General features: G+C 41.2%; 1 protein-coding gene across 1 annotated transcript in view; it reads right to left on the bottom strand.

The window, feature by feature from the left end:
* sez6l (seizure related 6 homolog (mouse)-like) overlaps positions 1–19,952 on the bottom strand; it is a 125,518-nt gene that overhangs the window by 47,011 nt on the left and 58,555 nt on the right. Inside the window, exon 2 of the mRNA XM_008280773.1 lies at positions 1,204–1,668. Within this exon, the coding sequence (XP_008278995.1) occupies positions 1,204–1,668 (465 nt within the window). The remainder of the gene's footprint in view (positions 1–1,203; positions 1,669–19,952) is intronic.

Below are 19,952 nucleotides of genomic sequence, written 5' to 3'. Positions count from 1 at the left end.
TGTGTACCCAATATTCATCAAGTGTTTTTTTTGTGTTATTTGTGTTATCTTCCAGTGGAATGTTTTTTTCTTGGCATCCGTCCATCGAGTTTGATGTTATAAAATGTCCTTCACACTGAGCTGTCACAGATACTCTGATTCCCATCTATAACTCCTGTGCCAAGTCCGAAGCCGCTGCCCATCTGTTTTTCACAAGTAGACTGTAAAAATGGTGCACTGTCAGTAGCATCATTTTCAGAGGACGACCATTGCATTTCTGATTAGTGGAACTATGGCTCCTTCTATACCTCCTGATTATTGCTGTAACTGTGTTTCAGCTGATTTTTAGTTGGTCACTGATCTTCCCTTATCCTTGTTAATCTTTTTTTAGTCTCACAACCGTATATTTTTTTGTTGTTTTCCACTTGGAGCCATGATGCAGATAGACGCAGTCCACAGGTTCAAAACTGAGAAAGTTCTGTTGTTCACGGCTCATTTAATAACCATGTTAATGCAGTTTGGCTGATTGGAAATCAGAGATGTGTTCAGTTTTGTTTCAGTGATCACAAGTTGTTGTTTTTTTTTTTACCTTGTGTGGAGATGGATTCACTTTTTTTGCATTGAGTTTCTAATTTGTAGCCTGTATTTATAATATAGTCTTTCTAGGGTTTTAGTTTTCTATTTTTAATCAGGAAATAATGCCATTAGTGAGAGGTGATAGGTGATACCATTTTGAAACATTTGACTGATATTGCATAGGGTTGTAGTTACTTGTGTTGTGTTCTGTATACTGACCAACAGTTTCGGAAAGTGTAAACATAAGGCTTCAGGAGTTTGAGTTTGACCAACTGGCTCTCTTCCCAAGTAAGTATTGGTATGACTACACACAGAAAAACTGAGGGAACAGAAAAGGGGTATTTCTGTGCTGGAGCTCTTGAAGATAGTCACTTGATTTATTTATGTCAGACAGCTGAAGCCTAATAATAACTCCAGATGAAGCTAGTTTTCCTTCATCACTTTCTGTTGCATTAGAAGCATCTTAGGAGAGTAGTTTCAATGCACATTATAATTACAGCAAGTAAAACCTGCTGTCTTGATGGATATGCTCATGTGAATACTGTTTTAAGATGCATTTGGAGACATGTGAGTCTGTCCTTTGAGCACACTGCTTGAGTTAATGTGTTTAGTGACATTCCACCACCATGAAACGCTGATTGAACGAACCTGATGAAGGGGCTTCTGTTTCCGTGTCCACGTCCAGCATCGAGCCCACAGTGGTGACCTCAGCCTCCTGCTCAGGGGTGTGTGTCTGTGTGTGAGGCAGTTCAGAGTGTGTGTCTGTGGGAGGAGGTTGAGTTGGACGGCTGCCTTGGCCTGATGCTGCAGCTGATGGTGGGGGTTTTACCCTCCTCAGTAATCCCCCGCTTTCATGCTCCAGGGATTGACTTCCAGGGAGGGAGCTGACGCTGAGTCCTCTGCCCAGAAGAGGGAGCAGGTTCTGGGGCAGAGCAGAGGGGATGATATCCCCTTTCTGGGAGACCAGTCGTCCTTTTTGGGCCAGCACTGACTGTAGTAAACCCCCAGTTGAGGTGGTGCTGGAGCTTCTGCCTTTGGGGCTGCCTTCCTTTATGCTCCCCAGCGGCACCACCGGAGGTTGGGTGGAGGGGAAGGATGTGGGGACTTCTTTATCTGAAAAGAGTCAAAAACAAGGAATGAATCATTTCAACTGGCAAGACAGGCAAGAAAAAAAACATCTTTGAAAATGCCGTGGGAGTATGGCTCTGGGTGGCTCTGTCACTGTCCTGCTGGTCTTATCAGGAGTGGGGTTATCTAGCTGGCACAGCCAAGGCACACTTACCTCCACTGTCCACACACACAACACACACTGCACAAACACACACAGTGTAGTGGAGAGACAGGGCAGTTAGGCATGACAGGAGCTGAGCAAAAAGGAGGGGGGAAGAAGCTAGAAAAAAAAGGAGAAATGCATAGACAGGCAAACCGCTCTGCCGTGCATGCTAAAATGCCATCTCCAGCAGCTTAGTTCAAAAACAGCACACAGCAGCATTTACACACACAAACCCAGGCTGCACATCCACACACACCCCCTGTCCTCCTGCAGTCCACCCTCAAACAACATACACTCCAGCCGGAACAGGGCTCGAGGTGCAGCTAAACATTAATCTGCATTTCAATGTCATTTTCACTCCTTGAGCAAAAAACTAAAGGACCGCTGCTGCTGTCATTTTTATCAAGAAGGAGATAAGTCAGGGGAAAATATCCTCTCCGTTTGTTGTCAACAATACAAGCGCTTTCTTCTTGTTTTGCTGTTTTTCATTTCAAGACAGAAAAAAAAAGCCTTTTTTAAAAATTTCCTGATATACCGGCACAACGCTCAATGTGTCACAGCACCATCATCAAGAAACTAATTTCAGCTTTCACAGCTTGCAATTATTTAGGCAGCTACACAGCAGCAGCTGTCCACACACACGCACACACACACACACACACACACACACACACTTCTAAAGACGCTGGAAAACTTTTGCTCTTGATGTGGCTCTGCTCTATAACTGTGCCTTTGATATTCTGAGCTCTTTAAATGTATTTTTGGAGAAAATCACACTAATTACGTTGACACCAAACATATACAACCTTCTATGAAGAAAGTTCCTCAAATTTGATTTTTTAAACAACTGAATGATGCAGCTTTCAGACAGCAGGTTGAACCCAGTCCTATCAGACTGCTGGACAGGGGTCTAATCCACATGGTCATTGCCCACAATGTAACAAGAATGAATGCTTTTAACTGTAATTTTTTTGATCAATTTGTTATTATTTTACAGATCTTCCTTGTTTTGTTAAATCATAAATAATATCTATCAAAATTACAAAAAGTATTCATTTACATCTTGACTGTAAATAAAAACAGAACCTAAAAACAGTAAATAATGTCCACATCAAAATCTGTATTTTTATAAATGTTAATTCATTTGTTTATAACATTTGACTGAAAAGCCACAGAAAAATATTATCTACATTTTCTAACTGTATGTGACTTCTACAAATCTGTATTTTCACAAATAGTCATTTCCTTGTTCACAATGTGTCAATGTGTAACTGTAAAACAACATTGTTTTGCTAAATTTAAATCCACTAAAATCATCAATACTTTACACATATTTGTTTTTTGTTTTAAAAGTTTGTGAAGGTATTAAAGTATTTTACGTATTTATTTATTTTTTACCTTTTCACTTTTCTTGCTGCCAGATTTTTATGTGTAGGTGTGCATAAACTCATTAAAGTCTGAATTTGACTTTTTGAGCCTGTTATCAGTGCACTGCAGTTTTACTGTGAAAATTTCCAGTGTTGACTGTTTGTTTTACTCATGATGTGTCTTCTAGCATTTAAAGACCACCACATGGACATGTTGACAAGATAAAAACTGCATTTTAACCAGACGAGGTCTTTAATAATGGTCTAAGGTGCATACAGATATTATATTTTAGATGTCATTGTTCTGCACAGGTCCAGTTTTGCAAACCTGCCTCAATTCATTTGTGTAAAACCAGTGACTCAGCCCGTAATCAAACGGGCTCAGAGGTAGCTGCTGGCAAATGAGGGTTGCAGGCTAAAGCTCACGAGGTTGAGAAGCACTCAGCAGCCTGTTAAATAATCCTAATAATAATTTTAAAAAACAGTTATTTGTGCTGATCAGAGAAAAAGAAACTCAATCCATGCTTTCAGTGTATTATGTTTACTTGTGTTTCACCGGGACAACTCGTTGGCAGAGCAAACCTCTCCACAAACCTGCAGCCTTCATTGATTATTTAGCTCACCCTCTGTACTTTGCTGCACACTGGTGAGCTGGTAAAAAAAAAACAAACTCTGAGATCATTCTGGGCAGCCAATTTGTAGAGGATTTCTAAGTGCCCAGAGCAAGCTTTCTGCACTATCTGTAGGAATGTCAAAATCTGATAAATTGTTAATATAGAAATATTTATTAGCAAGTGCAGCATTAAACAAGACCAAGACTTCGGCCTCCTGCAACTCGTGAATGTGTTTGCTGTCAGAATCTGTAATTTTGACAAAAATTTTGTACAAAGATGTTTAGAATATCCAGCTTCAGCCAGTAATGTTCAGAGTGCATTGGACACAGATAGAACAGCTTCATTGTGTCGGATGGAAACAGTACAGAGCAGCGGCACACTTCTTGTTTTTATCTTCACTGCCAACTTTGCCACAGCAGACGGTCTGACAGAACTGCATTAATGCTAAACCTTCACTTCCCACTGAGAGGAAATTAAAAAAATTAAATGTCTGCTCACCTGCCATCTTAACTAACGAGCAGGTTGCCCATTACGTAATATGATTCATGCACTCCAGTCGGAGTCCATGCACGTCTTCACTGAATGTTTCCTGCTCACCTGACTGTGGGTTAATAAGCACTAATAAGCCTCAGCTTCTGCTTTGCAAAAAGTTAAAGGCTTGTTTATTTTATTTCACACAGAAGCTGTTGGATCAGCCTGGATGAGAATGACACTGTCAGTGCAAAATATGAACAACTGAAAACATCTGCGTCTTTGATTAAAAGTCAAATGCACAAGCCTGTGATGAACACGCTGGATGGAAAGAGGCGAGACACACTGGCGAAAAGTGAAAAGGTGGTTTTTTTAAGACCTTGGGGAGGGAGAGTGACGGGTGAGCACAGAGGCGGGGGGGGATGCCAGGCTTTAACCAGTGCTTGATTGGCGATTGGCAGCAGGTACATAATCACCTCCACCGGTTGGAGCCTGCTCAGCCTGCAAACACGAAGCATATAACCATAGACCGCGTTACCACATGGGCAAAGTGGGCGTGTGTCCAGGGCCCCACAGCCAATAAGCGCCCTTGGCCTTCAGGTTTTTTTTTTTTGTGTAATAAATAAATAAATAAAAATATGTTTGCTTTCTAACGTACTTTCCAACGTAACGTTTTCATGCATTTGCTTTCAAACGTAACAGACTACTTTTTGTACAAAAAAAAAGTACGTATGACGTCAAAACAGTTTGTTTTCAAAATGGAGAGGCGAGCGCTCAGTCGTTCCGAAAAAAGAAAGCTAAGGAAAGAAAAAGAGGATAAAAATGCTGCTTTGGTGCAGCAAATGCCATCAATCTCAACATCTTTCACCAAAAAAGGAGAGGCAAGATGACGGTAAGCCTACTCATAACAGCGGTGGAAGTTGTATTACACCTCACTGCTCAGAGGATCAGCGGGATGCTAACACTGCTAGCTCAAGTGCACCGGAGACTTCTGATAGTGGTCAAGCGACACTATGTCCTACTGATACCGTCTGCACTAGTAGTATGAAAAAAAAGCCCTGTGTGATTTTATATCAGCACAACGAGGTCTTTTTGCGGACTTTGAAAAGGAAGCCTTAGCTGTACCAGGCATGTACCAGGCATGTGCCAGGCGTACAAACATGACCTCCTGCGCACCAGAAAGCGCAGACGATTTGAGGATGACGGCGGAGAAAAAGATGCGGTATTTGACGGGAAAAGCAAATTCCAAATAGAAACATTCAATGTGGCTATTGATAACTTTGTCAGCTGTCTCTGCCACAGAATCAATGCATACAAGCACCTGTGTGACATGTTTGGTGTTCTTTTCATGCCGGAAAACGCATCGGACCGTGAGTTAATTGAGAAAGCCAACACACTCACCTCTGCCTATCCCGCTGATTTGGACAGTAATCTTGGAGATGAACTGATTCACTTCAGATCATTCATCAGATCAGGCGGACAGAATGTGCCTCCATCAAAATGTCTTAAAACAATAATGGATTGTGGATTACAGTCAACATTCCCGAATGTGTACATCGCCCTGAGACTTTATCTGACACTTCCTGTCACAAACTGCGAGAGAGAACGGTCGTTTTCTCAAATGGCCAGAATAAAAAACAAACTCAGGACCAAGATGACCTAGAAGCGCCTGAACAGTTTGTCACTCATGGCCATAGAAGCCGAACTTGTCCGAGAGTTGGACTTCAATGACATTATCCAGGACTTCTCCTCGAGGAAGGCCAGGAAAAAGCTGCTGGTTTAGGTGAGATTTTATTTATTTTAATTAAGGAGTATTTTATTATTATGTGGCCTGATGCGTGTATCAGTGCTGATTTACGTAGGCAAGATGGTTCTCGGCTCCTGAACTATAGATCATCACTGATACACGCATTAGAAGTGGTACCATGGACAGCGCCAGTGATATTTTTGTTTATGTTTTGGTGGTTGTGTGTTGCCCAGTGTCATGTGCGTAATGCGCGCATTGGCAAGGGCCCGTGGCATGTTTGTGTCCAGGGCCCGTGGTGATTATAATCCGTCTATGCATATAACACCACACCAAGCACAGCCGGAAGTGAACTACCTTCCTACCAGGAACACCACAGTATCCTCTTGGCGTCCACCAGAGGGCTCTCTCTATAAAAATCCTGGTGGAGGGTCTTGTCCAGGATCAACTTCCAGGAGATCCAAGACTGCTCCTCCGGGCCATATTCCAATCAATCCACGAGGTATTGGAACCCCCTACCACGAGGCCTGAAATCCAGGATCCTGGAAACCATGAAGGCTGGGCTGTTGTCAATGATCCGGGGTGGTGGCGGGGGTTTAGCAGGTGGACAGAGGTCACTGGAGTCCACTGGCTTCAGAAATGACATGTGGAAGGTAGAATGGATCTTCAGAGAGTCCAAGTCCAGGTCCTGATTAGCCCTCTCCTTCTGGCCATTAGTCTGCGGATGGAACCCGGAGGAAAGGCTGGCCATAGCGCTAATTGCATTTAGAAGGCTCGCCAGACCTGAGAGGCGAACTGCGGTCCCCAATCCAAGACAATGTTGGAAGGGATGCCGTGGAGGCGGACATGCTCGGTGAGCAGTTCCGCAGTCTCAAGGGCAGATGGCAGCTCAGAGAGAGGGACGTAATACACAGCTTTAGAAAAGCAGTCAACAATGGTAAGAACAACCATGTTACCTCGAGAGGGAGGCAGGCCCGTGATGAAATCCATGGTGATGTGGTACCAAGGACGGCAGGGGACCAGCAGTGGGTGGAGTAGCCCTGCAGGGGGGCGATGAGAGGACTTCCCTCTGGCGCAGATGGTACAGGCTGCCACATACTGCCTCGTGTCCCGGGCCATCCCAGGCTACCAGAACCGCTGACGGAGGAGGATAAAAGTCCGGCAGAAACATGAACGGCACACGATCTTGGAGGCGTGTCCCCACTGGAGGACCTGCGACCAGGTGGCTGCAGGAACGAACAGCCAATTTGGAGGGCCATCACTTGGGTCCGGTTCGTCCACCAGAGCTCTCTGGATCACTGCCTCGATCTCCCAGGAGGCGGCGTCCACAGTCCGGGCTTCCGGGATAATGGGTGCAGGATTCTGGGTCTCGTGGGAGGCAGAGAAGCCTTGAGACAGGGCATCCAGTTTATCGTTCCGAGAACCTGGGCGGTAGGACAGAGAATAGTTAAAATAGTTAAACGACTTAAAAACAGGGTCCATCAAGCCTGGCGGGGGTAAAGGCTGCACACTGGCCACAGGTAGGCCAGGTTCCTATGGTCAGTCCAAATGGTAAAAGGCTTGAGAGGCCCCTCCAGCCAGTGTCTCCACTCTTGGAGAGCCAGCCTCTGGGACAAGGGATCGTGCTGCGATATGACCACTCCAACTCCCGTGTCAGATGTGTCAACTTCAACCACAAAAGGGAGGGCGGGATCAGGGTGTCGCAGGACGGGCGCAACAGTGCCTTGAGAGCATGAAAAGCAGTGTTGGCCTCTGGGCTCCACCTGAACGCTGTCATCGTGGACGTGAGACTCGTGAGGGGTACAGCCACCTGGCTGTAGTTTTGGATGAACCTCCTGTAGAAATGTGAAAACTCCAAGAACCGCTGCAGGTCCTTCCAAGACGTCGGAGTGGGCCAGTCGGTCACGGCCTGGATCTTGGCAGGGTCGGGTTCCAGTTGGCCCCGGGATATCACATATCCCAGGAACCCAACATATGTGCGGTGATACTCACACTTCTTGGGTTTGGCAAAGAGAAAGTGAACTTTCAAAATAATGGTGTTCCTACCAGGAGCATCACAAAGCCTTAGACATGAATGCCTTAGTTAACTCAACAAGAAACGCTATGATGCTTTAATGCTGCTGTTTGTGGTGGGCAGAAAACTGTCACTTTGGCCAGTTTTGTATGAATTCTTGTGTTTGTCTGCCTTAGATGTAGTTTCTGTATGCTGACTGTGTTCTTGTCTGGCTATAAATGTTTCATGCTAAGATTCTCTTTGAAATACATCAGTAAGAATGACTAATTTAAAAAAGATCAACGTGAATTTGTTCACAAATTCATGAAACAATCAGTCTTACTTTTCTTCGGAAGGTTTCTTATCCAGCTTCGAGGCTCATGGGTGCTGGAGTGTAGAGAAGACTGCCGATGGAGATCATCACATCACTAGGGCTGTGTTTGGACTGTCTTCTTGCCAACTGTGTAGTCCACTGTGTTGTGAATCAGCCATCAGTGCACTTTTTGTGCTTTTAAATACACTGTATTTTTTGTTTTTAAAATATGACTATATTAGAAAATTGAAACTCAGCTGATCCTGAGGACGTCAGGGAAGAGGTACTGACTGATTTTTTATGGAATGACCCACTGATCTCTCTTTACCAGCTTCTTCCTCGCTGCAGCTCTGCGAGTCAATTCTCTCAAACTGAAAACGACCATTTGTTACCCGAACAGCAAATTTGTGGTTTTGTTACCATTATAATGTTGACAGGATTTTCTAAAAAGCCAGTAGATGACAATCCACTGTCCTTAATTGGTCTCAAGTGTGTGCGCATTTGCATCCAGCGGGCCTTTGTTTTGTTGTTGCACGATTTCCATTTACCTTATTTATAGCGAGAGGCTCCTCATCTGACTTTGAACCGTCAAAACATCTAATGAGAAAGCGCATGGATACAGATGGAGCTGTTTGGTTTCTGTGTAGCCTCTGGTTTCATACAAGCACTCCGACACCAGGATTTTTCAATAAGAAATCAATGAGTTTGGCTACAAAGTCTTTGTGGCCGAGCTTAACAAGCAGAGCCTGCCGAACATATTGTATAATTATTTTCCTGTCATGTTTTTGGTGAAATAAGCTGACAGTTTCCATTGCTGGGCTGCTACCTGAGTAATTTAGTTCAGTCATAAGATGAATAATTAAAGCCCAGATGTCATGGAGAGCATTAAAGCAGAGATTGGGTTGTCCCATCATGCTTTTTAGGACTTATGTGCCTGTTTTAGTTCTGGAGACAAACACAATAGACATGTTGATGAGGGCGGACAGACTTTTTGAGATCTCTTGGAGAAGAATGTGCTGTGACATTTACAGTTGTGACAGCTATAGTTTTATGGGGCAATCAGCTTTCTGAAGAGAGATTTGGCACGCAGGACATGAAGATGAACATAGCGATTTAATAATTAAACGTGTGTATCTAAGTGGAGACTTTCATTATTCAGGCTCTGTGTGTGTTAAGATCTTATTTTAAACCTTAGTTTCCAGATTTTTATTCACAAAGCAGAGCAGCTGATTTCAGTGATCAGCACCTCCAATTAGATGGCAGGAAATAGTCAGTAAAATCAGCCACTGCTTGTTTTCCACTAAACTGCTGCGACTGCAGGAAAGCAACAACAGAAAAGCCGCAGAGTGGAGGAGGAATGATAGTTCTGCAGAATAATAGTGCGCCGCTGATCTGAACACTGAGCAGAAAAGGTCAGATGACACAACTGGGGCAAAGAAAGAACCACTGAGCAGATTAAACACTTTGAACTTAATAAAGTGGGATTGTTGCCACAGCTGACAGAAACTTCAACTCCCCACATGTGTGGTCAAAGACAAGCTATTCAACACAACAGGTTGGTTTGAGATCATCTGGTTTGGGCAAAATAAACCACAGACATCTTATTATATCTAAAAATGCAAAGTCATGACCTGTTTTTAGGGCTGTAATAGAAAATGTATTTGTAATGAAGATTTTTGGTGTGGGCCTTTCAGTTTACCACACAGGAGAGTTACTGCGATTCTGCAGTTCTGTTTTTTTTTTTTCAATTTACTAAGTGCTGCACTTTATTGGATATTGTGTATTTTTTATTTGAGAGAATATTTGTGTTGCGAAATCTGAGCGTGAAGCATACTTTCTAAATGCTGCACCTTGATAATTTAAAAAAAAAAAAAAAAAAAAGCTTTAGTATTTTTAATATTATTATTTATTTATTTAGTTCTTTATTAGTAGCCAGTTGCAGCAGTATTGTATTTTTTTTTTAAAGAAAGACAAAGTAATAGTCTGGTCAGTAAACCAGTGTCTACTTAAAAATGATCTTTAAAAAAAGTTTCATGTTTTGTATTTCTTGTTTTCGCTGCTCCGAAAATGTACCAAACCCGAATTTTTGTGTACCGTTTGAAGAAAGTTTAATCCTTAACTCTCCTCTACCTTCTCTGTACGCATAACCTTTTTTGTTACTTGTCTTCAGAAGAAATAATTGTCAAACGCAGCTATGATTGATCATCATCTTTTGTTGATGTAAGGTTTCATTCAAGCTTGTTACAGAGAAAAGTTGATTTTTGAAACCAAGCAAATGGCCATCCACCAACAGCAAACTTTGAAACCACATTAGCTGCAGGAGCCAAAATAAGTATTTGACATTTTTCTTCCTTTTCATATTAAAACATTGACATAATCAATGTGGATTCACTTTTCAGGTTGACAGTTTTTTGGAAACAAGTGACAGAAATTAAAAATGCATTATGTTTGAGTTCACTTTTGCTAAAAATTACACATTCAGAGTTAGACTAGCACTGGTTCTGTTTTTTTTTTTTTTTTTTAAGTTATTCTGACAAAAGGCAGAAAACAGAATAACCTTGACTTTGAATGTTATTTTCTCATATCAGTGTTGTGTAGAAGATGTTGCTGAGGACAGAAGAGGCATGAATGCTAAAAATCTGTGCTCTAAAGGAGAATAATCAAGACAAGAATGACATCAAGCAAGAGCAGCGTCCTGCTTCAGCTGACTAACATGGCTGATTTAAAGGTGAGCTTAAATTTGGTGTTTATCAGTCATTGTTCATCTGTTTGTAGGTTTGGCTGGTTCGTACGAATGGCTGAGAGATATCTGCTGGTGCACACGGTAAAGGTCAGTGTACCATCATGAGGCGGTGGGTGGTAAGATGTGCCTTTTTGTCGGGGAGCGCCTTGATGTCTGCAGTTTCAAAGGCCCATGGAAGAAGTTGTGTGGAGACTCCCTGGGGTGCAGCGATATCTGGGTGACCTCTCGATCGCAACGACGGGATGAAAGTGACCACTTGCTGGTTCTCGACAAACCTTTGGTAGGAAATAGGAGCGTGTACTGTAGCTCTCAGTAATCAGGACAGCTGTGCCTATTTCAGGACATCAGTGGAGAACCGAGACATCCATCCATTCATCTATTATCTATACACAGCTTAATCCTCACAAGGGTCGCGGGGGGGCTGGAGCCTATCCAAGCTGACTTAGAGTGAAGGCAGGGGACACCCTGGACAGGTCACCAGTCTATTGCAGGACTACACTTAGAGACAGACAAACATGCGCACTCACATTCACACCTACGGACAATTTAGAATCACCAATTAACCTCTATTTGTTTTTGGACTGTGGGAGGAAGCCGGAGAACTCGGAGAGAACCTACGCTTCTAGCAGCACTGACTGACAACACAAATCAAATAATCCAATCCATGATTTTCAGCAAGAGCTTGAAGGTCTGTTTTGTGGTTCACAGCACATCAAGTGTTTCAGCTAATAGATTACAGTTCTTAGTTCAGTATACCAACAAAATAGGAACCAGATTCAGATGCTGTAGATATGTGTATTAATATCTGAATCATGTGAATCCTGATCATGTTTTCTCAATCTGCTTGTGCTTTCTTGATTTGCGGAGCCAGAATGTTATTGATGTGGTAATCATATGGTAATGATCATACATTTAGGGGGGCTTCGGCATTATTGATTGCATGTCATACACTGGGTCTAAATTATCCTGCAAATATGTCAACACAAGGCAATACTGATAATTAATTAAGGATAATAATAGAAAAAAAAATAAAAGTATTTTCCCGTACAGATAATAGTCACATGTATACAGACTTAACAACTAATGTATCAAAAACTTAAATTCTGAATCTGTAGATGTGCCAAATATGTGAAGTGGTCTGGACACTGAAAGTTCCCAAAGTAAAGTTGCAGTCTAAGAAACTGCTTTAAAGGGTACAAAAATTATACACAAACAAATAAGAGTCAATGTGTTACATGTACTGCTGTTGCTGTTTATTCTAACATTTATGAGAAAAAACTATTCAAACTGTAATGACCTGTTTGAATTTAAAAGTGCATCAAAGTGTGGAGACCCTATTCAGGACTTTTGGGGTCTTTTGGATCCCAGGCCATTTGGTTTAGGTGACAGGTATTGTTTTTGTTTTATTTTTGAAGATTTTGAAGACTTTAAAAAAAATAAAAATAAAACAAGAGACATTTGTCATGCATTTTGAACCAAAAATATGTCAACTTATGAGAAAATGTATATACCACAATGTAAAATGTAAAAAGTTGATCTTACTTCAATAAATCTATAAAACTGGTTGCACTCAAAAAAGGTAAGTAAATATAACCATTAGTCTTAAATTCAGTTTACTTCATATATATTTGTAAAATTTACTTAAAATTTAGCTGTATTTAATCTTGTGAACTTAAAAATAGCAAGTATAATTAACTTGATCTTTCCAAGGATCCATCCATCCATCCATTATCTGTACACCGCTTAAACCTCACTAGGGTCACGGGGGGCTGGAGTCTATCTCAGCTGACTGTCTATCACAGGGCTACACTTAGAGACAGACAACCAAGCACACTCACATTCACACCTACGGACAATTTAGAATCACCAATTAACCTCAACATGTTTTTGGACCTTGTGGGAGGAAGCCAGAGAACCCAGAGAGAACCCACGCTGCACGGGGAGAACATGCAAACTCCACGCAGAAAGATCCTGGGTGTCCTCACTGGGACGTGAATCAGCAAGTTTCTTGCTGAGAGGGTGCTAACCACCGAGCCACCTTGCAGACCCATTTGGATCTACTGGGATTACATTGCTGGAGATACTGAGTTTTAAAATTAGTTTCCCACCTAAGATGGATTCTTTGTTTTCGAAGGTGAAAATACAAAAAAAAAAATTTAAAAAAAATCCCCAAATTCAGTTAAATGATTTTTACAGAACTTAGTTTTGGGTCCATCCATCCATCCATTAACTATACACCGCTTAATCCTCACTAGGATCGCGGGGGGGCTGGAGTCTATCCCAGCTGACTCAGGGTGTAGGCAGGGGACACCCTGGACAGGTCAGCAGTCTATCACAGGGCTACACTTAGAGACAGACAACCAAGCACACATCCATTCACACCTATGGACAATTTAGAATCATCAATTAACCTCAACATGTTTTTGGACTGTGGGAGGAAGCCGGAGAACTCGGAGAGAACCTACGCTGCACGGGGGAGAACATACAAACTCTACGCAGAAAGATCCCGCCTGTCCTCATCGGAACGGGCGACCTTCTTGCTGCAACAGTGCTAACCAGCAAGTCACCTTGCAACCCTAGTTTTGGGTCGCAAATAACACATAAGTAAACTCTGTACAAAATGTGAGGAGGTGCAGCAACATTGCAGTCTGAAATAACATGGACTGACCCAGTTCCCCTTGATTCAGCCATGCTTTGGACTTATGGCAGGGAACAACTTTGACCATGAATAACAGACTTCCATTATCGTAGTAGTGTAGAAATGAAAGAAAACCACAAAAAGATCAGATGCAGGGCTCAGAATGGGCCTTTGGGTCATAAAGATGCACAGCATTAAGCATGTTTTGTACAGTACAGTAAAGGCAAAATAACTTATTTGACAGAAATCTCTGCCTTTTCCACTTATTTCATGACGATTTGATAAAGAAAAATGTCTAATGTTTGTGAGTAAATGAAATCCCAACAAACAAAATACTGGTTAAAATATTTATACATTTTTGATTCTCAATTTTCATTAGTTTAAAAGTTTTGGTTACTTTCCATTTGTGCTGACTAAAATACGGTGGCCGACGGGGGCAAATGACGTGCATATACACAAATGAGCTGCATATACATGAATGCATTGCATCAACAGAAACGAGCTGCAAAAAGAAAACACTGCATACACAGAAACGCGCTGCAACAAGAAAATGCTGCATTTCCACTCACACAACAGAAGTGCCCCACAACGGAAGTACCCCAGGCCTCTAGGGGCAGTAGTGAGCTTTTCACATGAGAGGCAGACAACGGTGAGCAAGACAAGTAACGTTAGTTGAGAAAAAAGCCAACCCAGTTTCACGGCAATTCATGAAACAGTCACAAATATTAATGTTATAATTATTATTATTATTATTGTTTCGTGTCCTGGGACATGATTTGCCCAACTTTTTCGTGTTCCCCATCATGAATTTCAAACCAATACATTTCAATTGGAATTATCTTTTACTTTTTTTCCCCTATTAGACAGTGCATTAGCTGTGATGTTTTTGCCGTTCTTTTCTTCTGACAGTCAGGCATTAACCAGTTTCACTGTTATGACCCATCCACACTAATAAAGACAGAGATCACTATAAAGATGTGTGTGCCCACACTGACAAACGTTAGTGTAGTCTGAAAAGATGGACACATGCAAGAAAACGGCGACCGGAAGATGTACTGTGATCATAGCGAGTGTAAAGTGTGAAAGAGTACATTGTATTGTGGCATTTTTCGTGTTTTTACTACACCGGCAGTGTTGGAGGAAATTTGCACTAATTGCTAAGGCAACCCTGCAAGCGTCGGCGTGCAGCCTCGCCGGAGACCTGGAAGAGATCCGTCCTACAGGGTCTGTAATGTTTTGGTGTGTACAGTATTATTATTGTTTCGTGTCATGGGACACGAAACAATAATGATAATGATAACATTAAGTTTCATGACTATTTCACGAATTGCCGTGAGACTGGGATGGCTTTTCCCTCAACTAACGTTACTTGTCTCACTCACCGTTGTCTGCCTCTGATGTGAAAAGGTCACTACTGCCCCTAGAGGCCTGTGGCACTTCCGTTGTAGGGCACTTCCATTGTGTCAGTGGATATGCAGCATTTTCTTTTTTGCAGCGCGTGTCTGTGTTTGCAGCATTTTCTTTTTACAGCACGTTTGTGTTTACGCAATGCATTCATGCATATGTAGCTCGTTTCTGTATATACACTTCATTTGCCCCCTGTCGGCCACTGTACTAACACCTCTTTGGGGAACACCAAAATTCACCTATACAGGAAAAACCCTGACATATCCCCTTTAACAATGAATCTCTCAACAAACCCATAAAGAATTATCATCCAACTGCACAGATCACTTCACCTCTTCAGAAATATTTAGTGTCATCATTTTGTTTTACAGCCCTTAACTTTACAGATACAGTTGACTCTCAACTCTCTTGTTGTCATAAAACGCCTGGTCATGTCTCAAGTGCTCATGGAGACCAAACCAGAGCTCAAATTGTAATGAACATTGGACTTAAATTCATCTGGTCGACACAAAACCACTACAAATTATTATTACTGTTGCTCTGTATTTGTGCAATGTACAAATAAGCCGTCGTTTGCAAACATTTTCATCGGTGTCACAAGTTGGAATGTGTCAGTGTTTGGTTTACAGCTTTTGCAGGGAGCCAAAGTTTCCAGAAAATATCTTTATTATGCAGGTTTAGGTGTCACAAAGTGACATCTTGGCCTACAGTCTTTGTTAAAACTTAAAATAAAAAAGATTGCATCAGAGTGCAGTGCAACTCAAATTCACCCAGAGACACCAGCTGCAATTGGATTTTGGTCTCCCAGTCAGAGCTGATTGTATCTGAGAGAAACTGACAGGCAGGAAAAATACATATTTGCACTTGGTAGTACAGTTACAGAGGACTGTGGAGGCTCTGTGGACCTGTCTGCTGGAGGAACAGATTTTAAAATCCTCTCCACATTGTTGGGCATAAAACAGCTGTACTCAGGTTTGTTGTGCTGTGCAGCCTTTTATACACAGCTTACATTATTTAAGCCGTTTATTAATCATGTACATTGGTCAGTCATCTTTTTCTGTTTGGTTAAAATGCACAGCATTGAGACTCGCACTGCACAGTTCATCCAACTGCTAACAATGGGGATGTTTTATCCAATAACAAGGTTTTATTCAAACAGCATCCTTAGAAATATTGACAAAAAGAGAAAGGACACATGTTACGCAATTCTGCTTTGAAAAGAAAGCAAGGAGAGAAAAAAAATAAATATGGAGCGTAAATGGCTGAGGAGCTGAGGAACAGTTGGATGTGTCTGTTCTGCGGCCATATTCAGCTTCATTTCACTCATAACACCATCTGAGTCAAGATGACAGTCAGCAGCAACATGTAAAATACGGCTCCAATAATGTTCAGACAAGTTGCTACAGTTTAGAATGGATCTTTTGACAGCAGTCATGTGGGAAATTTAACTCAGCCGGCCAGCATTTCAGAACTCTTTCAATGTCCAGCAACCAAATTGTTAGCAGTTAATTAGGAGCCACAGCCCCCTCAAACTCAGTGTCCACAGAAAGTAGGAGGAGCGTGAACTAAGGATTCTAACAAATTATTATAAATCATAATTGATTGGTTAATACGCTGCGAACCCCAAGACATGCTTGAGAGGCATGAATTTGGAGAAGAAAAACTCACCAAAATCCCACCACTTATCAGAGCCAGAAACTATAAGAACAAGAGCAATCAACAGATTTTCTACTTTCCAACTGTCTTTGAATTAGAATTAAAAAAATTAAAAATTTGCCAAAAATAAGTTGGTTTCAGTAAACAGATTTAGTAAAAAACTAAAAATTCTGTGCTCTTTAACAGGACTGTGAAGCTATTAGTGAATCGACTGTGAACAATAATCTTGTGAGATAAATTCAGGGACTATTTGGCTGAACTGCAGGCTGTGTTTCAGCAAATTTAAGACTGGACGGATTGAAACAAATAAAAGTGTAAGTAGTTCAATATAAATAGTATATGGAGTCACCATTTTCCCCAGGTATTGGTAAAGCATGTGAACACTTGGAAAAATGTTGAGTCAATGTTGTTTCAGTTGTTGCAAAATAAATTATGTATTATATTTTTCTTTCTTGTAGGATTTTTTTTTACACTATGACTGTATCACACTGCATAGAAGACATTTCTGAGTTCTCTCTACTTCTAACAGTGGTTGTTCTGTTTCCATACAGGTGCAGGACTTTATATTGCAGTGAAAAATGAGCCCACAGTAAGTAAAGATAAAACATGAGCAGAAAACACCCAGAAACTGCATGGAATTTACAGGAGTGACTGATTCATTTTTAACTATTATATTAATCTCAAGGATTTTCACAACACTATTTTAATCATGTTGAGTGAAAAAAAAATGCAATTCCAAATTCTCTTACTGAAACTTCTTAAATATGAATATTTCCTGGTTTCTTTCCGCCTCTATGACTGAATATATGGGAAACACGGTAACTAATTGATTAATCAAGAAAATAATCAATGAAAAGATTTGTCATCAATCATTAGTTGTAGCTGCAGCTTGGGAGTTTGTTGTGTCACTGCTGCTTTGACCTCCCTGACTATGTGGGAAATGAACTGCAGTGAACGGGAGATGCATCGCTGGTGATGTGGTTTGTTATCAGATGGATGACTGAGGCCATGAATATTAGACGGCAGAAATTTCATTAAACTCCCCATTACGTTTCCATCACTCGCCTCTATTTCGAGGTGCAACATCGACGCCGTTAATATGCACTGGCAACTTTAGACGCCACATGTTGCTGAAGCAGAGCTCGCCACACCAACCTATCAGCAGCATTTAACGTCTTGGGCGTGCACGGTACATGCTCAGCCGCACGAGGAAAACAACAACAACTGTGTGTCTTTTTGCCTGAGGAGGCTGGGCTGTGCTTGCAGCAGAATGAGTGTTGTGAGAGGAGAAAGAGAGTGAGATGGAGGTAGAATTCAATAGTCTTCAGTGGCTGCAGACTTTCATTGCCATTCTGACACAATCAAGTCTGAGATTGTAAAGCTATGTCAAAAAAAAGGTTTCAATGGCGCTGAATAGGGGGGAGCCTGACAACAATGAAGATGGGTTCCTTTGTGGTTTTGTGTGTGTATATTTGTGTGTTTTTCAAAGCCTGAACCAGCGCGCTAAAGTGCAGGGGAAAAAGCTCATCTTTTTGTGTTCTTTGTTACTCTGTTTAATTTGTATTCTAGGAGCTGGTGGCTGTTTAAAGTGCTTTATCAGGCCCAAGACTGGCAGCAACAGTATCTGGAATACATTCCCTGTCTACCATGTCTGTTCCCCATAGAGACTCGCAGTGATAAACACACACTCACACACACACACACTCACACACACAATATAGCCAGCACCATTCAGCTGTCTGGATTCTGCACAGGCTATCATAGTCAGTTTTTGCTGCAGTAAAGAGACAGGTCAGGGGAGGTGCAGCAGTAACAGGTTGCACCAGTTTCATATCTGGTAAATACAATGCTAGTTGAATTTACCCAATGAAAGGATATTTCCAGGTTATTCCAAATAGTTTTGGTCACCATTTCTATAAAGTAGGATGGTATTTACTCATCAGAGTAAGTGCGGAAGCTTGTAAACATGTTCCAGTAGACTCCAAAAGCAAACTTGTGAATGTGCACAATATGTAAAGTGTTTTGAACCAGTCCTACAGAAACACTGGTAAACACATACACACACAAATCCAACCAAAAGTTCAGCCACTGCCCAGTTTTCTAGCAGCACTGACTGACAACACAAATCAAATAATCCAATCCATGATTTTCAGCAAGAGCTTGAAGGTCTGTTTTGTGGTTCACAGCACATCAAGTGTTTCAGCTAATAGATTACAGTTCTTAGTTCAGTATACCAACAAAATAGGAACCAGATTCAGATGCTGTAGATATGTGTATTAATATCTGAATCATGTGAATCCTGATCATGTTTTCTCAATCTGCTTGTGCTTTCTTGATTTGCGGAGCCAGAATGTTATTGATGTGGTAATCATATGGTAATGATCATACATTTAGGGGGGCTTCGGCATTATTGATTGCATGTCATACACTGGGTCTAAATTATCCTGCAAATATGTCAACACAAGGCAATACTGATAATTAATTAAGGATAATAATAGAAAAAAAAATAAAAGTATTTTCCCGTACAGATAATAGTCACATGTATACAGACTTAACAACTAATGTATCAAAAACTTAAATTCTGAATCTGTAGATGTGCCAAATATGTGAAGTGGTCTGGACACTGAAAGTTCCCAAAGTAAAGTTGCAGTCTAAGAAACGGCTTTAAAGGGTACAAAAATTATACACAAACAAATAAGAGTCAATGTGTTACATGTACTGCTGTTGCTGTTTATTCTAACATTTATGAGAAAAAACTATTCAAACTGTAATGACCTGTTTGAATTTAAAAGTGCATCAAAGTGTGGAGTTAACCCTATTCAGGACTTTTGGGGTCTTTTGGATCCCAGGCCATTTGGTTTAAGTGACAGGTATTGTTTTTGTTTTATTTTTGAAGATTTTGAAGACTTTTTAAAAAAAAATATAAAACAAGAGACATTTGTCATGCATTTTGAACCAAAAATATGTCAACTTATGAGAAAATGTATATACCACAATGTAAAATGTAAAAAGTTGATCTTACTTCAATAAATCTCAATTCAATAAATAAATCTAGGAAACCGGTTGCACTCAAAAAAGGTAAGCAAATATAACCATCCATCCATCCATTTTCTATACACCGCTTAATCCTCATTAGGGTCGCGGGGGGGCTGGAGCCTATCCCAGCCGACTTAGGGCA

Source organism: Stegastes partitus, unplaced genomic scaffold, assembly GCF_000690725.1.
Source record: "Stegastes partitus isolate 25-593 unplaced genomic scaffold, Stegastes_partitus-1.0.2 Scaffold209, whole genome shotgun sequence".
NCBI lineage: Eukaryota > Metazoa > Chordata > Actinopteri > Pomacentridae > Stegastes > Stegastes partitus.
Note: the sequence above shows the minus strand (reverse complement) of the source record. Positions and strands in the feature narration are given on the sequence as shown.